Source organism: Phodopus roborovskii, unplaced genomic scaffold, assembly GCF_943737965.1.
Source record: "Phodopus roborovskii unplaced genomic scaffold, PHOROB, whole genome shotgun sequence".
Taxonomy (NCBI): Eukaryota; Metazoa; Chordata; class Mammalia; order Rodentia; family Cricetidae; genus Phodopus; species Phodopus roborovskii.
In genome coordinates this window covers 18341010-18363048 of record NW_026126558.1, presented here as the reverse complement: position 1 = coordinate 18363048, position 22039 = coordinate 18341010, and the positions used below count along the sequence as shown (strand labels likewise).

Below are 22039 nucleotides of genomic sequence, written 5' to 3'. Positions count from 1 at the left end.
TCTCATCCCTCTCCACAAATGTAGAAAATACTGACACAGCTTAGTGTAACCTAAGTAGAGTTCACCTAGAAAGGCACGCCATTACAAATATATACAGCATTGCAAAGCCAGTGATCTTTTACAGATCACATTTCATCTATTTTCTTCCCCATCCTAGCACCAATGATTGAGCTGCAATTATTTCCCCCTGGCTGTCCAAGAAAAGCTAGAGGGTCTGAATATTTCAGTAAGAGGTAGTAGGGCAGAGAGACCCCTAGTTCCACAGGGGCATTATGCAGTTGTCAGTAGTTGATTTGTACTTCTCAGATGAAGTCTGGAAAGACACCTCATGGCTAGCCCTCTGGCCTTCTAATCTAACAGTCCCTGAAACAAACTCACATGCATCATGTTCTGAGAAGTCCTTCCCACAACCCCATCCATACCTTGGTTATTAATTGAAAAATACCACAAGCAACAGCAAAGTGACAGCCCAGGGAGTTGAACTGCATGTTTTACACGTGTCCAGTTGTATGTTTTTGAGTCGGGTAAATATCAAAACCCTCCTCTCTGCTTTATCTCTTGGCCATAAGGAAAGCCATTTGTCATTGGATGCTAATGCTTCTACTTAAACTTCTTTTCGTTGTTGTTGTTTTTTTTTTTTTTTTTTTTTTTTTTGTTTGGTTGGTTGGTTTGGGATTTTGGGGGCTTTGTTTGTTTGTTTAGTTTGATTTTTTTATTTTTTAAAGATGTGTTTATTATGTATGCAGTGTTCTCTTTCTGCAAGCCTGAAGATCTCTTTACAGATGGTTGTGAGTCAACTTGTGGTTGCTGGGAATTGAACTTATGACCTCTGGAATAGCAGATAGTGCTCTCAACCTCTGAGCCACTCCTCCAGTTCCTTGTTTTGTTGTTGGATTTTTGTTTTGGGGGTTTTTTGTTTGTGTTTTTGTTTTTTGTTTTGGTTTTGTTTTGTTTTTTTGGTTGGTTGGTTGGTTTTGCTGTTGCTGTTTTGAGACAGAATTTATCTTTATAACCTTGACTCTCCTGAAGTAGCTCTGTAGCCCAGGCTAGCCTTAAACTCACAGAGATCCACCTGCCTCTCTTCCTCCTGAGTGCTAGGATTAAAGGTATATGCACCACCACCTCCCAGCCTATTTAAACTCCTTAAGTGGACACAAACCTAATTATAGAAAACAATATTCTTCACACCATATTTAATTGCCTGGGAATTTTATGAATCTATAAATAGTATCAAATAAATGCCCCCCAAAGGATATGCTAACCCTTGCCTGGAAATCTGAGGAGTAGCTAACAGTTTTTATGAATATATAAACAAACTGTAGTTAGCTATTAGTTTCCCCTCTGTCTCAATCCTGTTATTCTCCTTATTAACATATAATCATGATGCCAACAGTAACCAAAAAAATGAGCATAAGCCATGATAGGTACATCACCAGGCACTGCCTGTTTCTATGAAGAAGGTTCTGTTGGCAAGCATCCAGTACATCTGGCTACCTTCACACTGAGAAGGAGAGTCAGGTAGTTATACCTGAGGTTATGTGGCCCAAAAGGCTACTTTGTTATCTTACCTCTCTTTATAGAGGAAAGTTCAGGCCAAACCCTGAACTAAAGGAATGCCTATATGCCACTTCTTCTGATCACATATTTTGGGGGCAAATCTCTTAGCTATTTAGATCTTGTTTCCCTTCCTAAAATGGAAGTTAAAATGGCTCTGACAGATGGGTTTCTATGATTATTAAATCACACTGTAAGTTAGTAGCAATGGCCATATCTAGTTTATTCATACTGTATATGTTTGCTTGCTTTTTCTCCCCAAAAGTTACCATCGGTCATAAAGTTAAATTGCTGGCTAAAGATTATTCTATTTAGTATGCCCTATGACATAGAGACAAAAGTTTTAACCTGACAACTGAAAATTACTTCTCCTGATTACTTATTTGATGTTACAACTTCCTTGTGAGATATGATATTATTTCCTGAAGTCGAGCAAGTGAGATGAAATCTCAAAGCCTAATACATCCTTAAAAGAAAAACGAACAGTTGAAGATGAGCTGGGGTGTTTGTGTGCTGCTGCTGCTGCTGCTGCTACTGCTGCTGCTGCTGTTTTCCAGAAAGGGTCTCACTATGCAATCCTGGTTGATCTTGAGCTCCCTGTGTAGACAAGGCTAACTTGAATTTGTGGTAATCTTTTTTGCCTCAGCCTCCCAGACATGTAATACCTTTCCTGTCCAAAGATGAGCTTTTATCCTTGAAGAAACACATACTGATTGAGCCTATAAGTTGGGGTGCGTGCGCGCATGTGCACACACACACACACAATTCTAATTTCTTTCAATCTACCTTAGAAATTCCAGATCCTTCACAAAGAACTAGGCAAATAAGGAGGTCTTTAATAAACAGAGAAGGAATGAATTAATGAACAAAACAGTTATGACTTGAAAGCATGAAGAATGAGGCGGAAGGTCTGAGGGAAGTATCTAGTCTAGTTGGTACTCTGGTATACTTCATCTCAGCCCCTCTGTCCTGTCGAGGCTTAATAGGTATGTGTTGTTCACACTGAACTTCAAAATAAACCCACCATCAGCAGACACATCTCAATCAGGAGAAATGTATTCAACGTGTTTCCAAGTGGGCTTCTCCTCCAGCTAGTATTATGCTTTCCTTTCCTCACCTCAGAACTGCTTCTCATGAAGGAGAGGGTTAACTCTGTCCATGCATCCTGCTGGGGAAGACAAAGGATGCATGGGCCACTTTCCCACAGCCCTTTTGTAGTAGTGATTCTGGGATAAAATCCCAGACTCAACCCAGTTCATGATTCAACTCTGGGAGCTTTTGAATCACACTACTAGTTCTCAGCATTGTGACCCAAACTCCATGAATTGTTAAAGGAATGTCTTGGTGCTCATTATGTAGTTTTTCCAAAGGAATAAATCACAAGGGTATAGAATCGAACCCAACAGTCCTACTCTGAGCCTCTCAATGTCTGCCCTTCTTTTCCAGCCTAGATACTCACTATTACCGCTTCAAACTGACCAACAAAGGACGTCGGGTTCAGCAACTGTTCTGGATGAATGATGATTTCCACCCTGGGGAAAAGCAAAGAAGTAAGAAGGAACCAATGAAGAAGGGACCTACTAGTAGCCGTTGCCAGTCCCAGGCCTCCCAGGAACCCACAGATACAGGGAGCCCGGTGTTTCAACTTCACCCTGTCAGGATGGAGTTGTACCCAGGCCAGACAATTGATGTGATCCTTGAAGGCTATTCTGCCACTCCCAGGGTAAGAGGAGAGCATGTTCAGAGGCTTATTTTCCTCTCAAATAAATCTCTGCTGTACTGAATCTGTTTCTTAGGAAGATCCCTTGACATTTACCTCAAAGACTACACACAGCACTGAGTTACCATGGCAGCATCCCTTGCTTTCAAGGTTCAGCTCTGCTCAGTCTTCTGTGTGTTTCTATAGATACTGTAACCCCAAACCTTAAAGGGCCATTTAAAGCCTGTTCTCATTGCCACAGTCAACAGTGACCAGCCAGCAAGTCCCTCGTAGAAAAACATCCAGTTCCTATTCCAAGGAAATTTTCTTATTAACATTTAGCAGTCTTACCTAATTTTTTTCTGAAAATACCATACCTTTATAGATGTTCTGGGTTGCCTCTAGTATTCAGGTATAGCCACACCTCTGATTTTGTTTCTGCAACTTTGCCTAACTAAATGACAGTCCATTTGAAAACATCATCTTTGGGGGGCTGAAAAGATGGCTCAGCAGTTAAAAGCACTGGCTACTCTTGCAGAGGACCTGTGTTCAGTTCCAAGTCCTCACATGGCAGCTCACAGCCAGCTATATAATTCCAGTTCCAGGAAATCCCACACCTGCTCCAGGCCTCTTCAGGCACCTGACACATGCACATACACATGCAGGCAAAACATTCACACACATATAATTTTGTGTTGATGAAATTCCCATGTTAATCTCTAGCAATTGACTGTCTAGTTTTGTTTACATCAGTGCCAGGCATTTGACTTAAAACACTTAAGCATATTGGCACTGTGTATGTATTTATTACAGCCCCTAGTAGAGTTTGGATATAACCAAGTACCGTGTGTGTGTGTGTGTGTGTGTGTGTGTGTGTGTGTGTGTGTGTGTGTGTGTGTAGTCACCCATGAGTAGTTTTTCCCATTCCCAAAGCACAGACTTTCTGAATGACATAGATGTTTACTTGAGCTCCTGCTTAGGAGGCTTATGGAGTGATGCTGAATTCGGTTTGTAAAATAAGAGGCAATAAAAAATTGACTCCCAGAGGTAAAGTGGGAAATCTGTTCCATTTGTTGGCTTCTTTAGGGTCACAGATTCTTTTACACCCTCCCTGAATAAAGTATACCTCTCATTGGGGAGTCTTATATAATGTGCCCCCTTTCTCATTACTTGGGGCATTAGCCAACTTTGATTATGTATTACCATGAGATAATAACTTCTAGGCATCAAGGATGCAAATATGAGTATAACACTTGTCCTAATCTTAAGACACAGTCTGTAATAGAAGCATATTTCTAATGTGGTTACCAAGAATTAAGCATGTTTTTAAGAGGCATTAGATCTGGCCTACAAGGGAAGTAAACACACAAGGAGATTGAGTGAAAGCTTCCCTGTGTGGGCTTGCAAAGCATGAGAATGTTGAGTTCAATAACAGCACAAACCTGAATGCTCATCAGTCATATATATGGCATAGTTCTATCCTTGGGCCCTTTCTGCCTTCTTGGATCCAAAGACACATTATACCGTTAGGTCATTAAGTTTTCTGAAGTCTAGTTGTTTCAAAACTGCTCATGTATGTTGTCTGCAGAAAGTCAAAGAAAAGCTGGTGTGCCATGCCATTGTTGGAGCCCAGAAGGGAAAAAGCTTGTTGATGTCCGTGAACATCATCTGTGAATTTATAGCACCTCTTATCCAGCTCTCCACCAGGCAGCTCATATATCGACTGGAAAAGGTCAGTGGGGCTGTGCTAGGGAGGCCTGGCTGTTCTAACATGGAAGCATGTTAGAAGCTAAAGTAATTGGAATCCTGTTAATATGCATCCCTAGGACAGTGTTGTAAAACAACAACAACAAAAAAAACCAAAATCAAACAAACAAAAAAAAAAACTTCAAAGGCCAGTACACATTTAGCCAAAAATTATGAATGTAAACCTATAATTCTATGAAATGGAAATCCTGTTTGCATCATTCCTGGTGCATAAGACCAAAGGCAAGGGGTCTATGAGTACAGAATATGCATGGAAGTGTGCAAATACTCCATCACTTTGCTTTAGGTAAAGTAAACATCACTGTAGAGAAAGGGTTGGAGTAGAGTCAGCAACAATTATAATAATTAGTAAGAATGACTACCACCTACTGATTACTATTGCTGAGCATCCACACTCAATTACCTACATCTCTCCAGGTGCCCTTCACAAAATCCCACCATGGTAGGCTCCATTATCATTCTTGTGATGCACATAAGGAAGCTGACACTGCCCTGAGGTTGCTATGGAATAAGTAATCAACTAAACCCATGTAATCTGCACTCTTTCATTTATATGGCTGTAAATGTCTGTGATCATTGTGTAGCTATTAAGGCCATGGATAAATTGGTGAACATGGGCTCAGAGAAGAGATGGGAGAAGAGTGGTTACTCCCAAGAGTAGGGACGGATGGTGAAGAGGTGAGGACAACAAGAGTAGGGTGTGGCCTGTTCCTGACTGGGTTTCCATCCTAGAGCTATTTTTTCTTTCTGAACAGAGGTGAATAGATCATCTGTCCTAAGCTGGAGGCTGTACTGGTAAGCCGAAGCTAAGAGGAAGCTAAGAGAGAGATTAAAGACTGTATGCAAATTAGGGGAGTATGGTTGTTTCAGTCCCAGGGATAAACAAGTTCACCGGCAGCTCAGGGAGCCTGGCCTTAGCTGTGCTCTTTTGTTCCAAGGCCACTTCCTTGAGCCATTGCCTCCAGTTGAGACTGAAGTAAAAGTAGAAGTTAGTCTCCTGGCAAGGGAAGGGGAAAGAACTCCAGGCTGAGGATTTCTGCTGGGAAAAGGCCCAGGGAGATATGCACATTGAGAGGTGACCCCAGATAGAACATGCCACGAATGACCAGAGACACCCTAAAAAGGGATTATACCAACAATGGTGAAGGTAAGGTCTCTTGGAGATGGGGCAGAGGCCAGATACATATGTTCTGGACTTTGGAGTTCATGTGAAGTCAAAGGACTTCAAAAGAGGAGATGAATGTGGTCAGACTTACTAGAATACATCATTAGAATGTTGGCTGCTGAGCAGAACATTTATTCAGACTTCTCACAGGCCATATACTGTCTGCCATTGGTAATACAGCCGTGAGAAATTAACTAAGCCACTGTCCCATGATCTATTGCTGTGACAGGAAAGTGTGTGTGTGGCCATGCCTGACCAGTCACAGGTGGGTCAACTGGGGTTCTGTTCATTACCTCAGAGTTTGAAGGAGAGCATTCAAAATGGTTTATTCTGCGAGTAGATTCCATCATACGTGGTTCAGTAAATCTGGTGAGCTCCCGATGGACAGGGTGCTGTAGTAGGATATGAATAAATGAGACTTTACAGAGTCCAAGAGGTCAGGGAGACCTACAAGTTCGATTCAAATCAGGTGTTTGAATGCCTGCCATGTAGTGGGCACCTACGGTGGATACAGAGAAGAAAAGAGTCTGGCTTCGCCAGCTTGCAGGCCCTGTGGGTATTGGAGTTGAGTAAGGGTTTGAAGGGCAGCAGAGCTAGCCATGAAGCTGACAAAACTCCATGACGCAGTGAACACAGCCATGCTTTGAGAGTGCCTGGGAAGGCTCACTGCTGCTTTCAGACCTTTCATAAGCAATCAAAAAAGATATTTATTGGCAAATTACCTCCATGAATTTGATGGCTCCATATTTCCCCTGAAAACAGTTATTCAAAGGAATTTAGCGGGGATTTACTGAAAGTGGTTCTGTGCAAGACATTATATGTTAAATATGCAATATGGTTTCTTACTCAGTTTTTCTAAGCCTATAAACATTCACAGCATATGCAGACAGTGTGCCTTTTTGTCTTTATATCTGAATGCAATAATAATTTCTCATTGGATTAGAAAGTGGGATTGGAGCTCAATGAAATGGTTCACCAAATAAAGGTACTTGCCACCAAGCCTGATGACCTGCACTCAATCCCCCAGGACCCACATGGTAGAAGGACATAACTGACTCCTCACCAAATTCAGAAGCCTGAATTGTCCTCCACCATGTTTTCCATTGCTCATCTCCTGCCCATCCTTAGAGCTTACCAGGAATGATGATGAATACATCTGCGTTACCTGGCATTCACAAGAAGCCTGGGAGGGCTTGGTATTTGACTGAATTGTCCAGCATACAACTCTTCTGCTTCCTTGTTGTTGCCCCAGGGCAGTGTGTCTGATGCGGTACATTAGAATATAAAGATATAAACCCTGCCTGTGGAAAGGGTTTCTTTTTTCCTTCCCACTCCATCAACTCTATGCTATTTGTATTGTTCATACACTGTGAAGATGAAACAGCATCTCCGTGGGATTGAAAAGGTCAGCTCAAGCTTTCGACCTGCTTGCTTCATGAAGTTCCAGAAGCAGACTGTCTACTGATATTTGGGAGACAAACAGCCCAGAAAGAAGGGGTCATTTTAAAATAGATTGGCTTCTCCAGACTTCAAGTCCTTCTCATCACTAACCTCCAAATGGACTCTTGCCAAAACCAACCAAGTGTGGCTTCTTCACTTTAGAGCCATCTGCGGTGACACAGCAGCCTTCAGGGAAGGTCACTATGTGGACAGTTCTCCATGAAGCCCGCTACTTAGTGGGCCTGAATACGCTGCTTCCCCCTCCATGAACTGATAATGCAAAGGGAGTTAGTGCCTGTGTTCCCTTCCTAGAGGGAGAGAACCAAAGGCTGGCATCATGTGACAAATCCCAGACCAGACTTCTGACACAATCTTGGCAGTCCACAGGAGCTGTGAAGTACGGCTGAAGTAGAGGCTCGAGCCCAAAGAGACCAAGGCATCCAAACTCACCCAGGCCCTGGGAAGCCCAAGAGCCATAGCAGGGGGAAGATCATGCTGGAAGAACAGATAGCAGACTCAGCCAGATCAAAATATGAAAGTTGGGGCTGGGGTGATGAATTTAGATTGTGGAGACTACTTTTTAAGGGCTCCATATTTTTTTTATTAGAAGAACCCCCAAATGAAAAGAGTTTCTACCTTAGAAGCTACTGGTCGCCTCCTCTGCTGATGCTAAAGTACCGCTTTTCAGATCACACAAAGATTAATGTAAGTCCCAACATTAGAGTGAGGAAAACCCAGCCTGAGCAACACCATCTCACTCAAGAGACATTCTGGCCCCTTGTGTGGTTGAAAAATGCAGTCCAGCAGGTCTCACAAATATAGATGGCTTCAGCGTCACCTCTTCTGCTATTGGGAAAAGTTTGCAGAGAAGATGTATGAGTATTTGCCAACATGACAGGATAAGCATGTCTATAAAGTGGATATTTTAAACAGAAGGGGGGGAAATCATATAAAAAGCCATCTCAGATTCATTAGACTTTGTTCTGTGGCAGTGTGTGCAGTGCTCAAGGGGTGTGCAGTGTGTGCAGTATTCACTGCAGATGCGTATGTGCAGTGTTCACAGCATATGCAGAGTGTGAGGTGCTTGAGGGATGTGCAGTGTTCGAGGTGCATGCCCGGTATGCCGTGTGTATTCAGTGCTGTAGTGGCAATTTGCTCCAGTAGTTGGGCTTCTGTAGGGTTTCAAGGGATTTTTTGGTTTTGTTTTGTTTTGCTTTGCTTTAAACTAAGCACCCAGGGCCTCTCAGAAATCTACCCTGTGATTTCTGGGTTATATAAGTTCATGTTTCAGAACCCTAACACGCCTCATTCCGCTTCGTTTCCGTAAGCCTGTACCAGGGGAAATAAATGTCTCTGTGAAGGGAGGGGTGATGAGGTTTTTGTTCAGAACTAATGAGACTTGTTACTTGGGGCTCACTGTACTGTGACTTGCTTTCATTTCTTCTCATTTCTTCTTCTTCTTTTTTTTTTTCAGAAGCCTAACACCATCCTGGAACCTGATTACCAGCCCTTGGCTATAAGGAACATCACCACCCTGCCTGTGAATGTTCTGCTTTCAACAAATGGACCCTTCTTCATATGTGAGACTGATAAATCCCTGCTACCCGCAACTCCTAATGTAAGTAGGCAGAGAGAGAGAGAGAGAAAGAGAGAGAGAGAGAAAAAGGGAGAGAGAGAGAGGAGAATAAAAATATACAGCCTAATTTTACTCCAGAAAAAAATAAAAATGACCCAGAAAACCAATAGGAAAAAATACAGAAAAATTGTTATTAAGGAATAGCTTATTTAAACTCTCAGTCAGTGGGAAAATTCATGCAATGGTATGACCTTCCAGCCCAGCAGAATAACCCACTGGCTTCTGCCCATCGTAATGATGTTAATCTATACAAGGCAAAAACTTCCTACTAGTGAAATCTAACCAAAGACCCTGCCTCCAGGAACTGATCCAGTCCAGGCACCCAGGGAATAAGCCCATCTCCAAGTCCTGAGAAAGCTGATCCTAGCTGAGAGAAAAAACTGCGAGCCCTGCCACCAGTCTGAGGCCAGAAATAGCACCTTTTGTTGTTGTTGTTGCTGTTGTTTGTTTTGTTGTTGTTGTTGTTTTGTTTTTCTGAGACAGGGTTTCTCTGTATAGCTTTGGAGTCTATCCTGGCACTCATTCTGTAGCCCAGGCTGTCCTCAAACTCACAAAAATCTTCCTGCCTCTGCCTCCCAAGTGCTGGGATTAAAGGGGCACACCACCACAACCCAGTGGAAACAGCACTTTCTAAACAGCTCTTTGAGGTGTTCATATGGTCTTTGCTGGGTATCAGGGTTACAGTAGAATTGATAGCCATGGGCAGGTGACACTACAGAGCTGTGAAAAAGAAGGAGTAACGGAGGAAGCAAGCTCATGCACTGTCCGAGAAACTTGGCCTTCCCTTCTTGAGAGACTGCCAATGGAGAAGCGGAAATGAGGGCAGATCTCTCAGATGAGAGAGCCTATGGCTTAAGACATTTTGCCTTTCTCTGCACTCAGCAAATGGACATTTAAGTGGGTGGAGACAGAGTGGCTTGAAGAGAGGGTGTACCAGACAGTGCCCATCTGGTCTCCTTAGACCACAGAGAGGGAAAACCAGCTATAATTTCTCAAGATAGAAAAATAAAGAAGATCAACAATTAATAAATTGGACCTCCTGAAACTGAGAAGCTTCTGTCAAGCAAAGGACACAGTGGACAAGATCAAACAACAGCCCACAGACTGGGAAAAGATCTTCACCAACCCCACATCTGACAGAGGGATGATCTCCAAAATATACAAAGAACTCAAGAAACTAGCCATTAAAACACCAACTAACCCTATTAAAAAGTGGTGTACAGAACTGAATAGAGAATTCTCAATAGAGGAATCCAAAAAGGCTGAAAGATACTTAAGAAAGTGCTGGACAGCCTTAGCTATCAGGGAAATGCAAATCAAAACAACTCTGAGATACCATCTTACTCCTGCCAGAATGGCTAAAATTAGAAACACCAGTGACAACTTATGCTGGAGAGGATGTGGAGAAAGGGGAACACTCCTCCACTGCTGGTGGGAGTGCAAACTTGTACAGCCATTTTGGAGATCAGTATGCCAGTTTCTCAGGAAAATGAGAATCAGTCTACCAATGATTCACATCCATATAACAAAGACATCTGTTCATCTATGTTCATAGAAGCATTATTTGTAATAGCAAGAACCTGGAAGCAACCTAAATGCCCCTCAACTGAAGAATAGATAAAGAAGATGTGGTATATTTACACAATGGAATACTACTCTGTGGGGAAAAAAATAATAGAATCTTGAAATTCGCAAGCAAATGGATGGAACTTGAAGAAACCATCCTGAGTGAGGTAACCCAGTCACAAAAAGAGGAACATGGTATGTACTCACTCGTATATGGATTTTAGACCTAGAGCAAAGGATCACCAACCTATAATTCACACCACCAGAGAAACTAGGATACAAGGATACAAGAAACTAGGATACAATGAGGAACCCAAGAGATTCATACACAGAAGGGGATAAGAACAAGGTCTGTGCATATTGGGAGTGGGGAGGACAGTGAGTGGAGAGGGAGTTAGGAGAAAGAGAAAGAGAGGAGAGGAGAACATGTAGGACCAGGAAGATTGAGTCAAGGGATGAATAGACAAGAGCAAAAAAAGAGATATCATAATGGAGGGAGCCATTGTAGGTTTGAAGAAAAAAACTGACACTAGAGAAATGTCCAGAGACCTACAAGGATGACCCCAACTAACAATCTTAGCAACAGTGGAGAGTCTACCTTAAATGCCCTTCCCTGATAATGAGATTGATAACTAACTCATATACCATCATAGAGCCCTCATCTAGTAGCTGATAGAAACAGAAGCAGATACTTACAGCTAAACACTGAGTCAAACTCCTAGAATTCAGTTACAGAGAGAGAGAGAGAGAGAAGAGTGATAAGAAAAAGGGTCAAGACCAGGCTACAGAAACCCACAGAGACAGCTGACCTGAACAAGGGGGAGCTAATGGACCCCCAAACTGATAGCTGGGAAACCAGCATTGGACCAACTCAGACCCCCTGAACATGGGTTTCAGTTAGAAGGCCTGGGCAGTCTAAGGGACCTCTGACAGTGGAACCAGGATGTATCCCTGGTGCACAAAAAGACTTTGGGAGCACATTCCCCATGGAGGGATACTCCCTTAGCCTAGAGGCAGGAGGGAGGGCCTAGACCCTATTCCAAATGACTTGACAGATTTTGATGATCCTTCCTGGAAGGTATCACTTTTCCTGTGAGTTGGGAGAGGAATTGGATGAGAGGGGGGTCGGGGGCATGGGGAGGGAGGAAGATGGAACTGGGATCTATATGTAAAATAAGAAAAAATATTCATATATATGTTTATATTTCATATATATATGTATATGAAAAATAAATAAAGAAGAAATGAGTCCCAAGTGAGACACAGAAGAAAATATACTATAATCCAAGGGAAATCCTCTACAACCTCACAGAAAGTACAGCCGATATGACTTGACTTTGAAGAAACCTCAAGGATGATACATGAGTCCTCAAAGAGATGGTGACATCACAGAGGACAGAACAAATGGATGGGAGGATGTGAAGATTCAGACATGAGTGCCAGTCTTAATCGGAAGTCTTGGTCTACTGTTGTTGTTCTTGTGGTTGTAATGGGATAAAAACATAAATACCCACACACAAATGAAAAGCCCAAAGCAATAAAACAATGGACAGGGAATAAATGAGATTTTAAGCTAATAGATAGATAGATAGACAGACAGACAGACAGACAGATAGAATGATGCTTTTATAGTGAGTTGGAGGAGGGAAATGCTATTAAAATCTGCATCCCAGAAAATGTTGCAATGGAATTGTGGGAAATGAAGCTGCTGTACCCAGTGGGCTGAGATGAAAGAGAATACAGATGAGGAAAATGCTGAAGATGGGGGAGGGGGATACATATGCACCAAACTCCACCAAGAAAATATGGACAAAACAAAAAGAGTACTCTTCTCCAGAAATATGGGTCAAAATATTTGGGGAAAGTCTGACGCTTCAGGTGGTATCAATGCCGTTGACCCTGAGTAGCCCCTAATCCTTTTCCTTATTCTGGTACCCAGCTGTGACTACAGCCTACTCATCCGTTCTTAGGAAAACCCACCATGTACCATGACAAGAATTAAGAAATGGAAGGCTGGAGAGAAGATTCCATGGCTAAGATCATTGGCTACTCTTGCATAGGACTCAGGTCCAGTTCCCAGCACCAATATGGTAGCTCACAACCACCATTAACAAAATGAGTGTCAAACAGGTTCTACTTTGCTCACATTGGAGAAAACAGGCATATAGAACCATGCAGCAGGACTAGAGGGATGGCTCAGTGGTTAGGAGCACTAGCTGTCCTTCCAGAGGAACCAAGTTCAATTTCCAGTACCCACATGACTGCTCACAATTGTTTGTAACTCCAGTTCCAGGGGATCTGACAACCTCACACAGACATACATACAGGCAAAACATCAATGCATGTAAAATAAAATGAAATCTTAAAAAAAAAAAAAGAAAAAGAAAAAAAGAACCATGCAGTAACCCAGTCAGATTAGCAAAGAGCAAAAGGTGGATAGCACTTAGCTTAGGCAAAGTGTGTGGACACAGTATCCTATGATATTGGGCAGTGTGCAGTGCAAGGGCAATATCCCAATAGCTATCAAGATTTTAAATGTCAATGCCCTTTGACCTAGTAATTCCACGCTTAGGTATTTATTCTACAGACCCAAGGTACAAGATGACACTTATGCAAGGGACAAGAGTGCACATCAGATCCCTACTTATAAGGGCAAACGTTTGGGAGCCAATAACCTTGAGGGAATGATTGAGCAGTGATAGCAGGATTATAAAATGATATGAAATGAAGCATTTTTTGTTTTAGAAGGCAAGGGCTGGAGAAACAGCTTGGCAGTTAAGAGTACTTGCTACACTTCCAGAGGACTGGGGTTCACTTCCCAACACTTACATCAAATGGCTTACAACTGCTTATAGCTCCAGTTCTGAGAGGTGTGGCACCTTCTGTAGCCCCTACTGGTATCTTCTCTCACACACATACACACATACACACAATTAAGAAATGAAATATTTTCAAAAGACAAATATTGTATGATCTTGTATTGAGAAAAGTGAAATTCAGACAAGTAGGAATGATGTGTCATTGTATGTAAAAAGTAAACATGCATAATGTGACTTTATGTCTGTGGAATATCTACAAAGATAGACAAGTCACTTGTAAAGCTTTGTGAGGGTTACCTTATGTGAGGGAAATTGGGGTTTAAGTGTGAAGACTAATAGAAGGCTGAGATGATTCACTGATCTATTTAATATAAGTAATCATTTTGAAAGTTCTTTTAGAATAAGTTTCCTACTTGTCCTGAGCAAATGATATAGGCTGTCCAACAATGAGACATATCTTAGTGAAGTCACAAGACTCATTGAAAACCCAGGAGCTATGACATCTAAGTAGAAAAGAGATATATTCAAAGAGTCTTTTATACTGATCTTAAACTTCTCCACAATAACTTAATGTTATCAAGGAAGTACTAGAATTTTAATAGACAGAAATTGAGATGCAAGGATTTTAGAGCCAGTCATTATCTCCTTTGAGGAAAAAAAGGTGAAAAAAAAATACTCTCTGAACACAAGGGATAATTAGCCATTCATACCTCCTTGTTTAAAAGAATTGACAGTGAACAAGATTCATCCAAACACTCAAATGAGGCGCTTGGGGAACCAAACTCCACTGTAATACTGACCCAGAATGCTCACATTTGGGCAGTCATGTTGGTGAGAATTTATGGGTGTGGCTTCTGAATTACTAGGAGACACAAATATCACAGCAAAGTCTATAATTCTCTGACTTTTAACATCTTTCCTCCTCCACCACCACTCCCCCTTTGCGATGTTCCCTAAGCCTTGGGTGAAGGAATGTTTTGTAGATGCATTCATTAGGACTGGGCTCCACAACTCTGCACTTTGGCTGTGGTTTTCTGTAATGTTCTACAACTGTTGCGAAGGGAAGTTTCCTAGATAAGATTCATCCCCTTTTTACAATCACATATCAATAAAAATTTAGGCAACATTTTCTTTATTGGGAAGATATAATATATTTATATACATACATACATACATATCCTGAAACATCATCTATATTAAGTCATTCCATCCCCTTCAAAAGAGGTAGGGGGGAGGCATTGTCATTAGCCCCCATTTTACAGATATGGAAACTAAGCTTCTACATGCTTTCCAATGCCATATAGCTAGAAACTGGGAGACCCAGCTCCAAATACATACTTACTGACTCCAGAGTCTTCCAACTTGTGATTAAGTCCTTTACAGAAAAAAATGTCTTCTGGTTTAAGAATTGTTTTCATTCTTATAAATCATATGCACATGTGTGCCAGTATATGCACACAAGTGCTGGTGGACAGATCCCGAAAAGGGTGTCAGATACCCTGAGCTGGAGTTACAGGCAGTTGTGAGCACTCAGCATGGGTGCTTGAAACAGAGTTTGAGTCCTCTGCAGGGAGTAATGCCTGCTGTTAATCACAGCCCCCGGGTTGTTTTTATTTTAAAGTTCACAATATATTTTTAATAAAATAATATACTGAAACCCTATTTTTATAAAGTCTAACCCTTTACCCAGCATGCCTATTTTAACCGACATTTACCAAAAATAATAACTCCAGGCAATAGCATGGTGAAGGATCTCTAATTTAAAATTTTTAGATCTTGTAGATGTGCCTAATTTCTACAAAATCTTGCCTCTCAAGACAGTTTTAAGCATCAGACAGTGGTGGTGCATGCCTTTAATTCCAGCACTCCAGAGGGAGAGGCAGGTGGATCTCTGTGAGTTCCAGGATAGCCTCTTCTACAAGTAGAGTTCAGGGCTGTTACACAGAGAAACCCTATCTCAAAAACCAAAACAAAAACTTTAAGTCAGTCTTCAAAGATAGATATGTGAAGACACATGAAGATGTCTCTGCCTAAATTGTACCAGGGTGCATGTGTGCCAGAGGCAAGATGGAAGGGTGCCTATCCAGTAGGCCTTTGAGATGGGATTAGACAGATCAAAAGTGCTTGTGCTTTCCCTCCCTCCTCCTTCTTCCCTCCTTCCCTTCTTCCTTCCTCCCTCCCTTCCTTCCTTTCTTCCTCCCTCACTCCATCTCTTTCTCTATCCATCCATCCCTTCACCCCCCCATCTCTGTCTCTTTCCCTTACACACACACACACACACACACACACACACACACACACCAGCTGACTGGCTCTATCAACTGAAACTATGCCATCATGCAACTGAAGTGGGCTAAATAGATTCTAGGTAAATGGAGCACGATAGCCCTGTGGAGCAGTGAAAACCACTGTAGATATTCATCCCTGACTCATGCTCCTATTATCGCAACTATGAGGTAGCTTTACTATAGGCAGAACACCAAGGGACAAATGGACATTGGAAATCATAAAAGAATGAATAAAACATACCAAACCAACCCTGCACTTTTTGTCCTTTTATGTTGAACAGAAAACACTGGAAGTGGATACATGGTCCTTAATATTTAGAATTGGAGGCAATGGAAAACATTTAAATTAAACCTGATCCTTTCTGGGCCACTCTGTACAAAGTCCATTCCTCCATGCTTCAAAAGGCTTTAAATTTATCTTAAGGAAAGATCTTCCCAGTTGGTCCAGGAAGAACATGTTCCTACCTAGTTTAGTTTTAGCTGGAGAAGATGGGTCAGTGGTTAAGAGCACTTGATGATCTTACAGAGGCCCTGGGTTTGATTCCCAGTATGCACACACCTCACAACCACCTGTATCTCTACTTCCAGTGGTTCTAACCCCCACACTGACCTCTATGGGCACCTGCACACATGTGGTCACACACAGACAAGCAGACACACAAATCCACGTAAATAAAATAAGTTCAAATTTTTAAGAATATTTAATAATGAGCATTCACTGTAGGTTTGACTTTGTACAGTTCATCAGTTCATATAACCCTACAATTCTTAGCAAAATCTTCTCCAAATGCACACGCACACACACACACACACACACACACACACACACACAAATACAGACACACATGCATGCACATGCACGTTTATAGCTATCTTGGTCTGTGTGCTGATGGTCAACATTACATCTGCTGAATACTTTATAAGGAAATGAGATTCACTTGGGTTCAAAGTTCTGCAGGTCAAAAGCATGGTGTCCATAGGAGAGCCTCGTGTACTTCCATGATGACAGACAGTGGAAAGGCAAGAAGATATGTTGCTTTGTAAAAACCTGGTTAGCTAACCAGGTCTCATTGGAAAAGAACTCTCTCCTAGACTCTATCCCCAGTGACAATCAAATTTCAGCATGACTTTGAGAGACAATCTTTTGAACTCAAATAGCAGTTAATTATTCATAGGTGTGTGTTTAAAGAAATATGTATGAGTATGTGTGTGTGTGTAAAGCTGTGGATACAAATAATTTTGACTGTCCTGTGTCATGTATCATGTTGGTAACTTCCCATTATCTTGTTTATAGCCGATAAAATTGGAGGTCAATGAAGAGAAAAACCTGCTGGTCAAGTTTGACCCCTCCTACAGAAATGACCTGAACAACTGGGTGGCAGAGGAAGTCCTGTCAGTTAAGTATGTGGAGCACCCTCAGGTTGACAACCTGTGCTTGCGTGGAGAAGTGCATTACCCCAACCTCAGCTTTGAGATGATGGAGGTGGATTTCGGCTGCGTCCTGAATGATACCGAGGTCATTCGCTACATCACTATCACCAACTGCAGCCCCTTAGTTGTGAAATTCCGCTGGTTCTTCCTGGTGGACGATGATGAAAACCAGATAAGGTACAGGCCCTCCTGGGAAGCCCTCGGACCTGTTTTGCTCTTAATCTCTTTGTAGCTTCCTACTGGGTTAACTGTGTTCTTTGCACCAGCTTTTCACAAATGTCTTCAGTCTGGTAAGCCACTGCTGATGGAAATAAGAGACTCTAAAGACATGGTTCTGCTCAAATTTCCAAACAAGAAATCCAGCACAGTTTTAAAAACCTTATCACCACCAAAATTAAGAAAAAACATTCAAAAGTCGACTTTCTGCTAGAATCTAGTGACTAGAGCACTAGAAGTCTGTCAGTAAAAATAAGTCATTGCAGAGCTTTTAATTGATTACTTCTCATGGCAAGAACATGTCACTAGAGATCTATCATCCTTACAAATATCAAGTGCACGATGACAACAGGTGTGACATTCTATAGCAGACTTCCAGAACTTCACCATTTCTTACCTAACAAAGGTCTTATACCTGTTGGTACCATTCTCCTCTTCCCTAGACTCAGGGGAGGGGGGGATCAACACTTCCACTCTTTGATTTATGCATCTGACTATTTTAGTTCAATCATAGGATGGCTATTGTAAAAGGAACTATTGATAAGATCTGGAGAGACTGGAATGCTGGGCACTGTTACCAGGGAGGGAAGAGGATGTCATCTCTGTGGGAAACAGTATAGAGGCTTCTGAAAGGAAGTTAAACATTGGCTTGAGGATGTGGCTGAGTGATAAGCATCACGTCCTCAAATTTCACACATGTTCTCACACACTGCAGAATTTCTATCCGTAAAAGCCAAATGATATTCCTTTCTGTGGTGTGTAAATGGTCCATCCTATTTGCACATTTGTGCTGGCATTTGGGTTGTTTGAAAGGCTTTTCCTTGGGGAATAATGCTTCAAGGAACAGACCTCTTTGAGATCCCAGTTTTAGTCCTGTTGGATAAACACCCAAGAGTGAGATTGCAGAATCAGATGGTGGTTTTATTTACTTATTTTTACTGCTGGGGACAGAACCCAGAGTTCCTTGTGTGCTAGACAAGTGCTTTAGCAGAGAGACACTTCCCTGGGTCTGTTTTAATTTGAGAAGCCTCTGCGCTCAGTTCCATGGTGACTACCCCATTGTGTGCCCTGGCAACAGCACACTTTCCTCACCACACTGGCACTTCTCCTAACAGCTGTGATGGGATTGCCCACTGAGGCTGTGATTCACATTTCTGTGATGATTGGCGATGCTGAAGGGTTTTGATGCAACTGTCCACGACGTGTAGATTTTTTGAGAGAAGTCTATTCAAACCCTTAACCTATTTTTAAATGGGCCTGTTAGTTTGGGGCTTTGGTTTGACTATCGAATTGTAGGGGTTGTTACTAGTTTTGGAAATGAGCCCCTCCTCAGTTGTGTAGCTGGTGAGCTCTCACCCACTCCATAGATGGCCTTTTTACTCTCTTGATCTTTGCCTTTGCATTTTGAGCATGGTACTCCCCCACTTAATTTTGTGTTTGTTTCATTGGCTATAGAGTTTTCCGTGTGTGTGTGTGTGTGTGTGTGTGTGTGTGTGTGTGTGTGTGTGTATGCATGTTCACATGTCTGCTGCTCCGTGTGTGTACATGCCTGTGGAAGCCAGAGGACAAACTTGGATATTGTTCTTCAGGCACCATCCACCATGGATTTTAAAATTAATTTGCAATTTTTAAAAGTAGCCTATAAAGAAAGGGAGAAATAATTATGTTGTTATCTCAAAAAGTATTGGCAATGAAATGGGGAAATAACTGATTAGATGACATTTTATATTCAAAAGAATTAGCTTCCAGCAGGTTTCCATGTGGCATTTGGATACCTACTTCATTTTGGTTTGTTCTTCTTCCTTACTTTCCCCAATCTCCATCCTTCCTTTCCACGGTACCCCCCACCCCCTTCACTTCACTATTTATATCCCCCACCTCCCTCCCCTAAAGCCTCTTTTTATTTCATTCCCGCTCATCCCTTTCTAGACTTTTGACTGCGGGGCCATCTCTCCTGCCCTGCCAAAGTAGTTTTAATTTGTATTTCCTTAATGCATAAAAGTTTTGAAGGCTATTTCAAATACTTATTGGCCATTTGTATTTCTTCTGTTGAACACTATCTCTCAGATCACTGTCCTGTTTTATTGCTTGGCAACTCTGTTTCTCTGTTGTTTATTTTTTAGTTCCTTCTATATTCCAGATATTAACCCTTGTCTGAGGCATGACTGAAACAGAGTGTCTCCAGTTCTGTCTACTTAGTCTATGATGCTTTGGTTAGCTGTAGTCAGTCCCTTTGTTGATTCTTTGAGTGGTCCCCTCCGTTATTAGGCTTCCATTCAGAAGTGTGTTGCCTAGGCCTGTGTCCTGCAGTGTTCTCCTTCTGTGGCTTTGGAGCCTGTCCTAGAACTATCACTGTAGACCAGGCTGGCCTCGAACTCACAGAGATCTGCCTGCCTCTGCCTTTCAAGTGCTGCAGTGCTTCAAGTTTAAATTAACATCTCCGAACCAGCTTGAATTGATGTTTGTACAGGATGAGAACTATGTGTCTGCTTTCATTCTTCTGCAGGTATTGCATGCTAGAGTGAGGAGCACATGCTACATACCAGGCTTTCTATATAGGTCCTGGTAATCAAACTTGAGTCTTCATGTGTGTATGGCAAACGAACACTTTACTGACCAAGCTTTGCTCCCCTACCCCTAGAGTTTTAGTTTTTCATTTTATTTACTTTAGGAGTGTGGTGCATGCCATGGCATGCATGTCGAGGTCAGGGTACACTTACAGGAGCTAGGCTTTCCTATGTGAGCCCCAGGATCAAACTCAAGTATCAGGCTTAGCAGCAGATGTCTTTACCTGATGAGCCATCTTGTTGGCCTCTGGAGTTTTCCCAGTTAGCATTCCAAACCCCAAAACATGGACTATACATTGAATGTGTGTCCCCATTGAGCTACATATTTCTTGTTCTGAATATTTGGATGGGTTTCTGTTCTGGTCCATATGTGTTGTATGTCTAGACATGCACAGAGTTAGGAAATAGTGAGTGATGGTAAAGACCTGATTTTCTTCTTATTCCATGACCTGGGCTGACGGAGTAACGTATACTTCCTGCTTGTTTTGACAGCTCTGTGTTCAGCTGTGGATGGTACACAGCCACTCTAACTGAGGACACCTCTTATTATGTCTGTCTTTAGTGGCTGCTCAGTGCTTCCAGTACATAATCCTCATCTTATATATGACAACAGCCCTTTTCTTGCCTGTGCTCGTTACCATGGTAATGAAAGCTTGCTCTGGATGTCTTCTGCAGGCATCTAGCAATGACCCAGTGTCTCATTGAAGCTGGCAGCCACTCCCAGGCCTGAGCCTTGGAGCCTGCTCAGTAAATGTCATGGACTATTTGGGTTTGGAATAAAATTCTGTAGATGAACATTTAAAATAATTATGGAAAAATCATCCAACCTGACCTAATACAATTTGAATATCAGATTTTGTGAATTTATTCTGATGTAATACAGCTAAATGAGCTTATTCCATCTGGGAGCAAGGGCACACTTTATTTATTTTTTACTTTTTGCTGGATTGAACATATATTTAACCATTTTCTTTCTGTCTTCATTATCTTCCTGTCTACTGCTATTGAGTTTTCCCTAATAATTCATTTGTTCTTGCAATCAAAGAGTCATTTTGGGCAAGAGTTGATAAGTAACTCAGCTGTTACATCAGGGATATGAACATGAGTAAGACATGACCCTACCCATGTGGGGGACGCAGGCATGGAAACCATGGAGGACACACTGTAATGACAGGTTCTGAGGAAGGAGGTAACCATACCCTGAGAGATCATGTTCACATGTCCCAGAGTAGAAGCTGGGGAGCATTTTGAGTCACAGAACTGGGTATGGATGTAAGCTGGACTTGCAAGGCACAGAAACCTGTACCTTGAGCAGAACTCAAAAAGCAGAGGTAGAATCAGTCTAGCCCTAGCCTGGCTTAAGGCAAAGTCATATAATCGCATCATCACAGATGAGTTCTTTGTCCCTTCTCTCTGCTCGCCATCACATGTTGACCTCATTTCGTAGGTCAGCGTTTTTCTCATTCTCCAAATGGCTACCAGAATTCCAGACTCTGCATGCCTAGGGAAGATTCATTCTGATCAGAGTAATTTAATCACATTTCCTCTTCCCTCCCCAAACCAGGAAGGTGATGTGCTTGTCGTTGTTGCCATGGCAGCATACTTCACACCAAGGGCTGCTAGTAGTGACTGGTGGACCACTGAGGTTGAGGAAGCTGAGAATAGGGTGGACCTCTAAGCAAAAGCAGCCTAGGGGGAAAATGGGTTTGAGGACGGGACAGGAAGTGGGATTACACCATGGAGAGGGCCTGGCTTTCTTTGGGTGAGAAGAAATAATGGAGCTTGCATTTGCTGAGGTGTACTGGCAGTTGTGTGTAGCAGCCTGGCGTGCCACATGGAATTTAAACATGTGTCGGTCATTCTTTTTTGGCTTGCAGATTCCATATTTCCC

At 42.1% G+C, this 22039-nt stretch overlaps 1 protein-coding gene across 1 annotated transcript in view; it reads left to right on the top strand.

Moving 5' to 3' along the window:
• The window catches only part of Hydin (HYDIN axonemal central pair apparatus protein), a 343862-nt gene that overhangs the window by 174226 nt on the left and 147597 nt on the right, over positions 1-22039 (top strand). Inside the window, 4 exon segments of the mRNA XM_051201355.1 lie at positions 3001-3277; positions 4842-4985; positions 9100-9243; positions 17229-17542. Of these exon segments, the coding sequence (XP_051057312.1) occupies positions 3001-3277; positions 4842-4985; positions 9100-9243; positions 17229-17542 (879 nt within the window).